The sequence below is a fragment of the Heptranchias perlo genome, chromosome 2, assembly GCF_035084215.1.
Source record: "Heptranchias perlo isolate sHepPer1 chromosome 2, sHepPer1.hap1, whole genome shotgun sequence".
NCBI classification, from domain to species: domain Eukaryota; kingdom Metazoa; phylum Chordata; class Chondrichthyes; order Hexanchiformes; family Hexanchidae; genus Heptranchias; species Heptranchias perlo.
Window position 1 is genome coordinate 166,641,686 of NC_090326.1, and position 12,734 is coordinate 166,654,419.

At 45.6% G+C, this 12,734-nt stretch overlaps 1 protein-coding gene across 2 annotated transcripts in view; it reads right to left on the minus strand.

Moving 5' to 3' along the window:
* fbxl6 (F-box and leucine-rich repeat protein 6) overlaps positions 1-12,734 on the minus strand; it is a 59,257-nt gene that overhangs the window by 19,237 nt on the left and 27,286 nt on the right. Inside the window, exon 10 of one of the 2 annotated variants that reach the window (XM_067968725.1) lies at positions 792-1,125. The exons of the other annotated variant lie outside the window; for it this stretch is intronic. Coding sequence (XP_067824826.1) covers positions 942-1,125 — 184 coding nt within the window. The 3' untranslated portion in view covers positions 792-941. Of the gene's footprint in view, positions 1-791; positions 1,126-12,734 lie in introns of those variants that run through there. 2 annotated transcript variants of the gene reach the window in all.

The following is a 12,734-nucleotide window of genomic DNA, read 5'->3' on the forward strand; positions in this document are numbered from 1 at the left end:
CAGACTAAACCCAGCTCAATCTGGAGTACAGACTAAACCCAGCTCAATCTGGAGTGCAAACTAAACCCAGCTCAATCTGGAGTACAGTCTAAACCCAGCTCAATCTGGAGTACAAACTAAAACCAGCTCAATCTGGAGTACAGTCTAAACCCAGCTCAATCTGGAGTACAGTCTAAACCCAGCTCAATCTGGAGTACAGACTAAACCCAGCTCAATCTGGAGTACAGACTAAACCTAGCTCAATCTGGAGTACAGACTAAACCCAGCTGAATCTGGAGTACAGACTAAACCCAGCTCAATCTGGAGTACAGACTAAACCCAGCTCAATCGGGAGTACAAACTAAACCCAGCTCAATCTGGAGTACAAACTAAACCCAGCTCAATCTGGAGTACAGTCTAAACCCAGCTCAATCTGGAGTACAGACTAAACCCAGCTCAATCTGGAGTACAGACTAAACCCAGCTCAATCGGGAGTACAGACTAAACCCAGCTCAATCTGGAGTACAGACTAAACCCAGCTCAATCTGGTGTGCAAACTAAACCCAGCTCAATCTGGAGTACAGTCTAAACCCAGCTCAATCTGGAGTACAAACTAAACCCAGCTCAATCTGGAGTACAAACTAAACCCAGCTCAATCTGGAGTACAAACTAAACCGAGCTGAATCTGGAGTACAAACTAAACCCAGCTCAATCTGGAGTACAAACTAAACCGAGCTGAATCTGTAGTACAAACTAAACCCAGCTCAATCTGGAGTACAGTCTAAACCCAGCTCAACCTTGAGGAAAGTCGATTGTTTTTATGCTTTATTTACTGATTGTGCTTTGAAGTTTATGGAATGAGCTGGACACACTCTCTTTGTTTAAGGTGGGTCAGTCCCACCAATTTTTGAATCTGCAATCTGACTTGGGCCCTGCTGTTGTCTGTGAGAGGGCCACCTGCTTCACGACCTCCCCTTGTGGTCCGCGTTCGATGGTGAGCCGCTATCTTCGAGGCTGCTCAGCAAACGGTTGACAAACTGGCAGATCTCGTCCTTGCCTCGGTAGATGCGCTTCAGCCCCCGCGGGAGGCAGCGGCAGGACGTCAGGTTCAGGTAGCTCAGCTCGGGGCTGCTGCTCACCACCACTCTGCAGGCGGGGGGGGCAAGGGAGGGAAAGGGATAAAAGAAAAAAAACATTACTCCGACGACCAGAAACAGCAGCCAGGAAATCGCGTCAGAGTTTTCCCTGGGAGAATGCCGATAGTTAACAGTTACTAAAGGAAGGATGGACGTGCGCAGCACAGCGATCAGCATCTGGAGCAGTGAAACGGCCTCAATGGTCCGGGTGTCGCCTCTCATCAGATCAGATGTGACTGGCTGGTTCAGTGTGTTAGACACTGGTCCTTCACTCCTATGACTGGGATTCAAACCTCGCCCACAGCCACTGCCGACTGAGGTGCAAGATTCCTAAGCTGTGTTAATGTCAGCCATGGCTCAGTGGTAGCACTTTTGCCTCAGAGTCAGAAGATTGTGGGCTCAAGCTCCACTCCAGAGACTTATCATAATAGGTTCAGCACAGGAGGAGGCCATTCGGCCCATCGTGCCTGTGCCGGCTCTTTGAAAGAGCTATCCAATTAGTCCCACTCCCCTGCTCTTTCCCCATAGCCCTGTCAATTTTTTGCCTTCAAGTATCTATCAAATTCCCTTTTGAAAGTTACTATTGAATCTGATTCCACCTCCCTTTCAGGCAGTGCATTCCAGATCATTAAAACTCGCTGCGTAAAAAAATGTTTCCTCATGTTGCCTCTGGCTCTTTTGCTGATCACCTTAAATCTGTGTCCTCTGGTTATCGACCCTTCTGCCACTGGAAACAGTTTCTCCTTATTTACTCTGTTAAAACCCTTCATGATCATGAACACCTCTATCAAATCTCCCCTTAACCTTCTCTGTTCGAAGGAGAACAACCCCAGCTTCTCCAATCTCTCCACATAACTGAAATCCCTTGTCCCTGGCACCATTCTAGTAAATCTCCTCTGCACCCTCTCTAAGGCCTTGACATCCTTCCTAAAGTGTGATGCCCAGAATTGAACACAATACTCCAGCTGAGGCCTAACTAGTGTTTTATAAAAGTTTAGCATAACTTCCTTGCTTTTGTACTCTATGCCTCTATTAATAAAGCCCACGATCCCGTTTGCTTTTTTTTTTAAAAAACAGCCGTCTCAACTCATCCTGCCACCATCAAAGATTTGTGTACATACACCCCCAGATCTCTCTGTTCCTGCACCCCTTTAAAATTGTACCATTTAGTTTATATTGCTTCTCCTCATTCTTCCTACCAAAATTCGACACTTCACACTTCTCTGCGTTAAATTTCCTCTGCCATGTGTCTGCCCATTTCACCAGTCTGTCTATATCCTCCTGAAGTCTGTTACTATCCTCCACACTGTTTACATTTCCGAGTTTTGTCTCATCTGCAAACTTTGAAATTATACCCTCTATACCCAAGTTCAGGTCATTAATATATATCAAAAAGAGCAGTGGTTCTAATATTGACCCCTGGGGAACACCACTGTATACTTCCCTCCAGTCTGAAAAACAACCGTTTACCACTGCTCTCTGCTTTCTGTCCTTTAGCCAATTTTGGATCCATGCTGCCACTGTCCCTTTAACAGCACATAATCCAGGCTGACACTCCCAGTGCTAGTACTGAGGGAGTGCTGCACTGTCGGAGGTGCCGTCTTATGGATGGGACTCTCAGGTGGATATAAAAGATCCCATGGCACTGTTCGAAGAGCAGGGCAGTTCTCCCCGGTGTCCTGACCAATATTTATCCCACCACCAACAACTTAAAGACATGATCTGATCATTTATTTCATTGCTGTTTGTGGGATCTTGCTTTACACAAATTGGCTGCCACATTTCCCGAGGTAAAAACCATGACTACACTTCAAAATTATTTTGTTGGCCATAAAGCACTTTGGGACATCCTGAGCCCGTGAAAGGCACTATAGAAATGCAAGTCCTTTCTTTCTTTATGTAAGATGAGGTTGGGCAGACTCAATCCAGGTCCTAGAGGCCATGGACTCCAAGAACAAAACTGGCAACGATTGGCAATTTCACTCAGACAAGCTACATGGTGGCTAGAGTGGGAATTCAGCAAGTGTTGCACTGGTGCAACTGCAGTGATGTTGGACAGCGTTAAAGGCACATTGTTGGGGCAGAGGATCTGACCTCGGGAGTAATTAATCATAGAATCATAGAAAGGATTACAGCGCGGAAGGAGGCCATTTGGCCCATCGAGTCTGTGCCGGCTCTATGCATTAGGGTTAGGGTTAGGGTTATGCAGCTAGTCCCACTCCCCCGCCCTTTCCCCGTAGCCCTGCAAATTTTTTCTTTTCAAGTATTAACCAGTTACCTTTTGAAGGCCATGATTGAATCTGCCTCCACCACCCCCTCGGGCAGTGCATTCCAGATCCTAACCACTCGCTGTGTAAAAAGTTTTCCTCATGTCACCTTTGGCTCTTTTGCCAATCACCTTAAGTCCATGTCCTCTGGTTCTTCACTCTTCCGCCAATGGGACCAGTTTCTATCTCTCCTGCATCCTCTCTAAGGCCTTCACATCTTTCCTAAAGTGCGGTGTCCAGAACTGGACACAATACTCCAGTTGTGGTCGGGCCAGTATTTTATAAAGGTTCAACATAACTTCCTTGCTTTTGTACTCTATGCCTCTATTGATAAAGCCCAGGATCCCTTATGCTTTTTTAACCATTTTCTCAACCTGCCCTGCCATCTTCACTGATTTGTGCACATATACCCTCAGATCTCTCTGTTCCTGTACCCCATTTAGAATTGTGCCCTCTAGTTTATATTGCCTCTCCTCGTTCTTCCTACCGAAATGTATCAATTTGCATTTTTCTGCGTTAAATTTCATCTGCCACATGTCCACCCATTCCACCAGCCTGTCTATATCCTCTTGAAGTCTATCACTATCCTCCTCACTGTTCACTACACTTCCAAGTTTTGTGACAGCTGCAAATTTGGAAATTGTGCCCTGTACACCTAAGTCCAAGTCATTAATATATATCAAGAAAATTGTAAACAATTTTACAACACCAAGTTATAGTCCAGCAATTTAATTTTAAATTCACAAGCTTTCGGAGGCTTCCTCCTTCCTCAGGTGAACGTTTGTTGGAAAATCAACGTCCACCTGAGGAAGGAGGAAGCCTCCGAAAGCTTGTGAATTTAAAATTAAATTGCTGGACTATAACTTGGTGTTGTAAAATTGTTTACAATTGTCAACCCCAGTCCATCACCGGCATCTCCACATCATGGCTATATCAAGAAAAGCAGTGGTCCCAGCACCGACCCCTGGGGAACACCACTGTACACCTCCCTCCAGTCTGAAAAACAACCTTTCACCACTTCTCTCTACTTACTGTACTTAGCCAATTCTGTATCCATGCTGCTACTGCCCCTTTTATTCCATGGGCTTCAATCTTGGTGACAAGCCTATTATGCTGCATTTTATCAAACACCTTTTGAAAGTTCATATTCACCACATTAACTGCATTGCCCTCATCAATCCTCTCTGTTACCTCATCAAAAATCTCTATCAAGTTAGTTAAACACGATTTGCCTTTAACAAATCTGTGCTGGCTTTCCCTAATCAATCCACACTCGTCCAAGTGACTGTTAATTCTGTCCCGGATTATTGTTTCTGAAAGTTTCCACACCACCGAGGTTAAACTGACTGGCCTATAGTTACTGGGTTTATCCCTACACCCTTTTTTGAACAAGGGTGTAACATTTGTAATTCTCCAGCCCTCTGGCACCACCCCCATATCTAAGGATGTTTGAAAGATTATGGCCAGTACCTCTGCAATTTCCACCCTTACTTCCCTCAGCAACCTAGGATACATCCCATCTGGACCGGGTGACTTTTCTACTTTAAGTACAGCCAGCCTTTCTAGTACCTCCTCTTTATTAATTTTTATCCTATACAGTATCTCAATTACCTCCTCTTTTACAGTGACTTTGGCCACATCTTCTTCCTTGGTAAAGACAGATGCAAAGTACTCATTTCGTACCTCAGCCATGCCCTCTGCCTCCATGAGCAGATGTCCTTTTTGGTCCCTGACCGGCCCCACCCCTCCTCTTACTACCCATTTACTATTTATATGCCTATAGTCTTTTGGATTCCCTTTTATGTTTGTTGCCAGTCTATTCTCATACTCTCTCTTTGCCCCTCTTGTATCCTTTTTCACTTCCCCTCTGAACATTCTGTATTCTGCCTGGTTCTCACTTGTGTTATCAACCTGACACCCGTCATACGCCCCTTTTTTCTGCTTCATCTTACTCTCTATCTCTTTCGTCATCCAGGGAGCTCTGGCTTTAGTTGCCCTACCTTTCTCCCTCATGGGAATGTACCTAGACTGTACCCGAACCATCTCCTCTTTAAAGGCCGCCCATTGTTCAATCACAGTTTTGCCTGCCAATTTACCTGGGCCAGATCTGTTCTCATCCCATGTCCTTTTTCATAGCTATTCTAAACCTTATGATACTATGATCGCTGTTCCCTAAATGTTCTCCCACTGACACTTGCTCCACTTGGCCCGCCTCGTTCCCCAGAACCAAGTCCAGCAATGCCTCCTTCCTCATTGGGCCGGAAACATACTGGTCGAGAAAGTTCTCCTGAACACACTTCAAAAATTCCTCCCCCTCTTTGCCCCTTATATTATTACTATCCCAGTCTATATTAGGGTAATTGTAGTCCTCCATTATCATTACTCTATGGCTTTTGCATCTCTCTGTAATTTCCCTGCAAATTTGCTCCTCTATATCCTTCCCACTAGGTGGTGGCCTATAGAATACACCCAGTAGTGTAATGGCACCTCTACTGTTTCTTAACTCTAACCAAATAGATTCTGTTCTTGACCCCTCCAGGTTATCCTCTCTGTCCAGCACTGCAATATTCTCCTTAATCAATACTGCCAACCCCCCTCCTTTTTTTCCTTCCCCCTTGAGTACAGGATTTGAGTTCAGGAGTAAAGATGTCTTACTGAAATTATATTGGGCCTTGGTGAGACCGCACCTGGAGTATTGTGTACAATTTTAGCTCCTTACCTAAGAAAGGATATACTTGCCACAGAGGGAGTACATACGAACACACAAACTAAGAGCAGGAGTAGGCCACTCGGCCCCTCGAGCCTGCTCTGCCATTTGATAAGATCATGGCTGATCTGATTGTGACCTCACCCTACTTTCCCATCTACCTACTATAACCTTTGACTTCCATGTTAATCAGGAATCTACCTAACTCAGCTTTAAAACTATTCAATGACCCCGCCTCCACCGCTCTCTGGGGAAGGGAGTTCCACAGACTCACGACCCTCTGAGAAGAAATTTCTCCTCATCTCCGTCTTAAATGGGAGACCCCTTATTTTTAAACTGCGGCCCCTAGTTCTAGTCTCTCCCACAAGGGGAAACATCCTCTCAGCATCTACCCCTTCTAGTCCCCTCAGGATCTTATGTTTCAATAAAATCACCTCTCATTCTTCTAAACTCCAGTGTATACAGGACCAACTTGTCCAACCTTTCCTCATAGGATAACCCCTCATCCCAGGAATCAGTCGAGTGAACCTTCTCTGAACCGCCTTTAAAGCAATTATGTCCTTTCTTAAATAAGGAGACTAAAACTGCACACAGTATTCCAGATGTGGTCTCACCGATGCCCTGTACAACTGTAGCAAAACATCTCTACTTTTATATTCCATTCCCCTTGCAATAAATGACAACATTCCATTTGCCTTCCTAATCACTTGCTCTAACTGCATTCTAAGTTTTTGTGAATCATGTACTAGGACACCCAGATCTCTCTGTACCTCAGAGTTCTGCAATCTCTCTCCATTTAAATAATATACTGCTTTTCTATTCCTCCTGCCAAAGTGGACAAGTCCACATTTTCCCACATTATACCCCATCTGCCAAATTTTTGCCCACTCACTTAACCTATCGATGTCCCTTTGCAGACTCCGAGGGGGTGATTTTAAACCCCAACAATAGGTGGGTTGGGGGCGAGTGGGAGCTGAAAATAGTTTTTTTTTGGATCACAATTGCAAAATTTTCAGACTTTGCATTCCCAATGCAAAGCCTGTACTTTTCCACACCGACGTTAAACCCAGAAATAAAGCCGGGTTGCGGTCGTGACCCAAAAAACAACTATTTTCAACTCCCACCTGCCCCTAACCCACCCGTTCTTGGGGTTTAAAATCATCCTCCTTATGTCCTTTTCACAACTTACTTTCATACCTACCTTTGTGTCATCAGCAAATTTAACAACCATACATTCGGTCCCTTCATCCAAGTCATTGATATAGATTGTAAATAGTTGAGGCCCCAGCACTGATCCCTGTGGCACTCCACTCGTTACATCTTGCCAACCTGAAAATGACCCATTTATGCCTACTCTCTGTTTCCTGTTAGCTAACCAATCCTTTATCCATGCTAATATGTTACCCCCTACACCATGAGCTCTTATTTTGTGTAGTAACCTTTGATGTGGCACCTCGTCAAAAGCCTTCTGGAAATCCAAGTACACCACATCCACAGGATCCCCTTTATCCACGTTGCTTGTTACTTCCTCAAAGAACTCGAATAAATTAATCAAACACGATTTCCCTTTCACAAAACCGTGATGACTCTGCCTGATTGCATTGAGATTTTCTAAGTGCCCTGCTATAACCTCCTTAATAATAGATTCTAGCATTTTCCCTATGACAGATGTTAAGCTAACTGGCCTGTAGTTTCCTGCTTTTTCTGTCTCCCTTCTTTCTTGAATAGAGGAGTTACATTCGCTATTTTCCAATCTGATGGGACCCTTCTAGAATCTAGGGAATTTTGGAAAATTAATACCAACGCATCTACTATCTCTGCAGCCACTTCTTAAAAGACCCTAGGATGAAGTCCATCAGGACCTGGGGACTTGTCAGCTTTTAGTTCTAATAATTTTTTCAAAGCCCTTTCCCTGGTGATTGTAAATGTTTTAAGTTCCTCCCTCCCTTTCACCTCTTGATTCACAATTATTTATGAATGCAGCGAAGGTTCACCAGACTGATTTCTGGGATGGTGGGATTGTCGTATGAGGAGAGATTGAGTGGACTAGGCCTGTATTCTCTGGAGTTTAAAAGAATGAGAGGTGATCTCATTGAAACATACAAAATTCTTACAGGGCTCGACAGGGTAGATGCAGGGAGGATGTTTCCCCTGGGGTCAGAGTCTCAAAATAAAGGGTAGGCCATTGAGGACTGAGATGAGTAGAAATTTCTTCACTCAGAGGGTGGTGAATCTTTGTAATTCTCTACCCCAGAGGGCTGTGGAGGCTCAGTCATTGAGTACATTCAAAACAGAGATCAATAGATTTCTAGATATTAAAGGCATCGAGGGATATGGGGATGGTGCAGGAAAATGGCGCTGAGGTAGAAGATCAGCCATGATCTTGTTGAATGGCGGAGCAGGCTCGAGGGGCCGGATAGCCTACTCCTGTCCCTATTTCTTATGTTCTATCTTTCCTGAACACCTTGTATCCAGGAATATTTAGTACCCAATCCTGCCCTTTTTTGAGCCAGGTCTCCGTTATCGCCACATCGTATTCCCACGTGGCTAATTATGCCTGGAGCTCACCAACCTTGTTTACCACGCTGGCATTAATGCTGACAACTTAGGAAGGACAAAATTTAGATCTTCACCACAGTTCAAGTGAACTGGTGGCAACAATCTTTCACTATTTGTCCTCTCAAAACTTTTCTTAATTTTGAAAACCTCTATTAAATTTCCCCCCTTAGCCTTCCTATGCTTCAATTTTACCAAGTCTTTGTTCGTAACTGTAATCTCTCATCCCTTGTTCCATCCGGGACTACAGCAGCCAAACCAGCAGTCCTTAAAGGGAGGCCGCTGAGAAAAGGCTAGTAAATGTGTTTTATACTTGCATTAATGTAGATGCACTCCTGCTCCTCCTGGTTCTATAGCAATACTGTGGGAGGTTGCTGGCCTGAGTACGCCCTCCCCTCCCCACCCCCCCAACACATCCTTCCGATCACCTCCCACCGCTGCATCGGGGACCCCGATTGCCATCCGCAGAACACCAGATTTAAGCAGATAAGAGGCTCTCGGCCCAATTATCAGCGAGCCTCGGGCTCGCGTTCCAGGATCGCCGCCCACTTGCCGTTGGTTTCTGGCACCAGACCAATTTCTCCCCTGTTATTCCTACTAGAGATTTTAATGGCACTGCCTGATGTCTTTAAAACAGGGGAGGTAGGGGAAGGTACTTAACAGCGCATTTAAAATAAAGACATCAATACCAGTGTTAAGAATGCACACAGAGGGATTCAGTATGAGCATGCAAGAGCGCTGACCAGTAAACATAACATAAGTGATCGACAAGGGGAGATGGTGGCAAATAATCATACATAGACTCCGGGTGGAATGGGCTTGATCGTAGAATCATACAGCATAGGAGGCCATTCGGCCCATCGGGCCTGTGCCAACTCTCAAAGAGCTACCAATTAGTCCCACTCCCCCTGCTCTTTCCCCATAGACCCGCAAATCTTTCCTTTTTAAACTATATATTATCCAATTCGTGTCATGTTCCTCTTGTGGGATGTGGGAATTCAGGGCTCCTTCCTGTATCCCTGATTCCTTCACCTGCGGGAAGTGTGTCCAGCTGCAGCTATTGTTTGACCGCTTGACGGCTCTGGAGCTGCGGATGGATTCACTTTGGAGCATCCGCGATGCTGAGAAAGTCGTGGATAGCACGTTCAGTGAGTTGGTCACACCGCAGATAAAAATTACTGAGGGAGATAGTGAATGGGTGACCAACAGACAGAGGAAGAGTAGGAAGGCAGTGCAGGGGTCCCCTGCGGTCATCTCCCTCCAAAACAGGTATACCGTTTTGGATACTGTTGGGGGAGATGGCTCACCAGGGGAAGGTGGCAGTGGCCAGGTTCATGGCACCGTGGCTGGCTCTGCTGCACAGGAGGGCAGGAAAAAGAGTGGCAGAGCTATAGTGATAGGGGACTCGATTGTAAGGGGAATAGACAGGCGTTTCTGCGGACGCAACCGAGACTCCAGGATGGTATGTTGCCTCCCTGGTGCAAGGGTCAAGGATGTCTCGGAGCGGCTGCAGGACATTCTGGAGGGGGAGGGTGAACAGCCAGTTGTCGTGGTGCATATAGGCACCAACGATATAGGTAAAAAACAGGATGAGGTCCTACAAGCTGAATTTAGGGAGTTAGGAGTTAAACTAAAGAGTAGGACCTCAAAGGTAGTAATCTCAGGATTGCTACCAGTGCCACGGGTTAGTCAGAGTAGGAATGACAGGATAGCTAAGATGAATACGTGGCTTGAGAGATGGTGCAAGAGGGAGGGATTCAAATTCCTGGGCCATTGGAACCGGTTCTGGGGGAGGTGGGACCAGTACAAATTGGACGGTCTGCATCTGGGCAGGACTGGAACCAATGTCCTAGGGGGAGTGTTTGCCAGTGCTGTTGGGGAGGGTTTAAACTAATGTGGCAGGGGGATGGGAACCGATGCAGGAAGTCAGTGGGAAATAAAGTGGTGACAGAAACAAAAGGCAGTAAGGGAGAGTGTACAGAACATGACCGGACAGATGGTCTGAGAAAGCAGGGCAAAGACCAAGGGAAGTCTAGATTAAACTGCATTTATTTCAATGCAAGAAGTCTGATGGGCAAGGCAGATGAACTCAGGGCATGGATGGGTACATGGGACTGGGATGTTATAGCTATTACTGAAACATGGCTAAGGGAGGGGCAGGACTGGCAGCTCAATGTTCCAGGGTACAGATGCTATAGGAAAGATAGAGCAGGAGGTAAGAGAGGAGGGGGAGTTGCGTTCTTGATTAGGGAGAACATCACGGCAGTAGTGAGAGGGGATATATCCGAGGGTTCGCCCACTGAGTCTATATGGGTAGAACTGAAAAATAAGAAGGGAGAGATCACTTTGATAGGATTGTACAACAGACCCCCAAATAGTCAACGGGAAATTGAGGAGCAAATATGTGAGGAGATTACAGACAGCTGCAAGAAAAATAGGGTGGTAATAGTAGGGGACTTTAACTTTCCCAACATTGACTGGGACAGCCATAGCATTAGGGGCTTGGATGGAGAGAAATTTGTTGAGTGTATTCAGGAGGAATTTCTCATTCAGTATGTGGATGGCTCGACTAGAGAGGGGGCAAAACTTGACCTCCTCTTGGGAAATAAGGAAGGGCAGGTGACAGAAGTGTTAGTGAGGGATCACTTTGGGACCAGTGATCATAATTCCATTAGTTTTAAGATAGCTATGGAGAAGGATAGGTCTGGCCCAAAAGTTAAAATTCTAAATTGGGGAAAGGCCAATTTTGATGGTATTAGACAGGAACTTTCAGAAGTTGATTGGGAGAGTCTGTTGGCAGGCAAAGGGACCTCTGGTAAGTGGGAGGCTTTCAAAAGTGTGTTAACCAGGGTTCAGGGTAAGCACATTCCTTATAAAGTGAAGGGCAAGGCTGGTAGAAGTAGGGAACCTTGGATGACTCGGGAGATTGAGGCACGAGTCAAAAAGAAGAAGGAGGCATATGACATGCATAGGCAGCTGGGATCAAGTGGATCCCTTGAAGAGTATAGAGATTGCCGGAGTAGAGTTAAGAGAGAAATCAGGAGGGCAAAAAGGGGATATGAGATTGCTTTGGCAGATCAGGCAAAGGTGAATCCAAAGAGCTTCTACAAATACATAAAGGGCAAAAGGGTAACTAGGGAGAGAGTAGGGCCTCTTAAGGATCAACAAGGTCATCTATGTGCGGAACCACAAGAGATGGGTGAGATCCTGAATGAATATTTCACATCGGTATTTACGGTTGAGAAAGGCATGGATGTTAGGGAACTTGGGGAAATAAATAGTGATGTCTTGAGGAGTGTACATATTACAGAGAGGGAGGTGCTGGAAGTCTTAACGCGCATCAAGGTAGATAAATCTCTGGGACCTGATGAAATGTATCCCAGGACGTTATGGGAGGTTAGGGAGGAAAATGGGGGTCCCCTAGCAGAGATATTTGAATCATCGACAGCTACAGGTGAGGTGCCTGAAGATTGGAGGGTAGCAAATGTTGTGCCTTTGTTTAAGAAGGGCGGCAGGGAAAAGCCTGGGAACTACAGACCAGTGAGCCTGACATCTGTAGTGGGTAAGTTGTTAGAGGGTATTCTGAGGGACAGGATCTACAGGCATTTGGAGAGGCAGGGACTAATTAGGAACAGTCAGCATGGTTTTGTGAGAGGAAAATCATGTCTCACGAATTTGATTGAGTTTTTTGAAGGGGTAACCAAGAAGATAGATGAGGGCTGTGCAGTAGACATGGTCTACATGGACTTCAGCAAAGCATTTGACAAGGTACCGCATGGTAGGTTGTTACATAAGGTTAAATCTCATGGGATCCAAGGTGAAGTAGCCAATTGGATACAAAATTGGCTTGACGACAGAAGACAGAGGGTGGTTGTAGAGGGTTGTTTTTCAAACTGGATGCCTGTGTCCAGCGATGTGCCTCAGGGATCGGTGCTGGGTCCGCTGTTATTTGTTATTTATATTAATGATTTGGATGAGAATTTAGGAGGCATGGTTAGTAAGTTTGCAGATGACACCAAGATTGGTGGCATTGTGGACAGTGAAGAAGGTTATCTAGGATTGCAACGGGATCTTGATAAATTGGGCCAG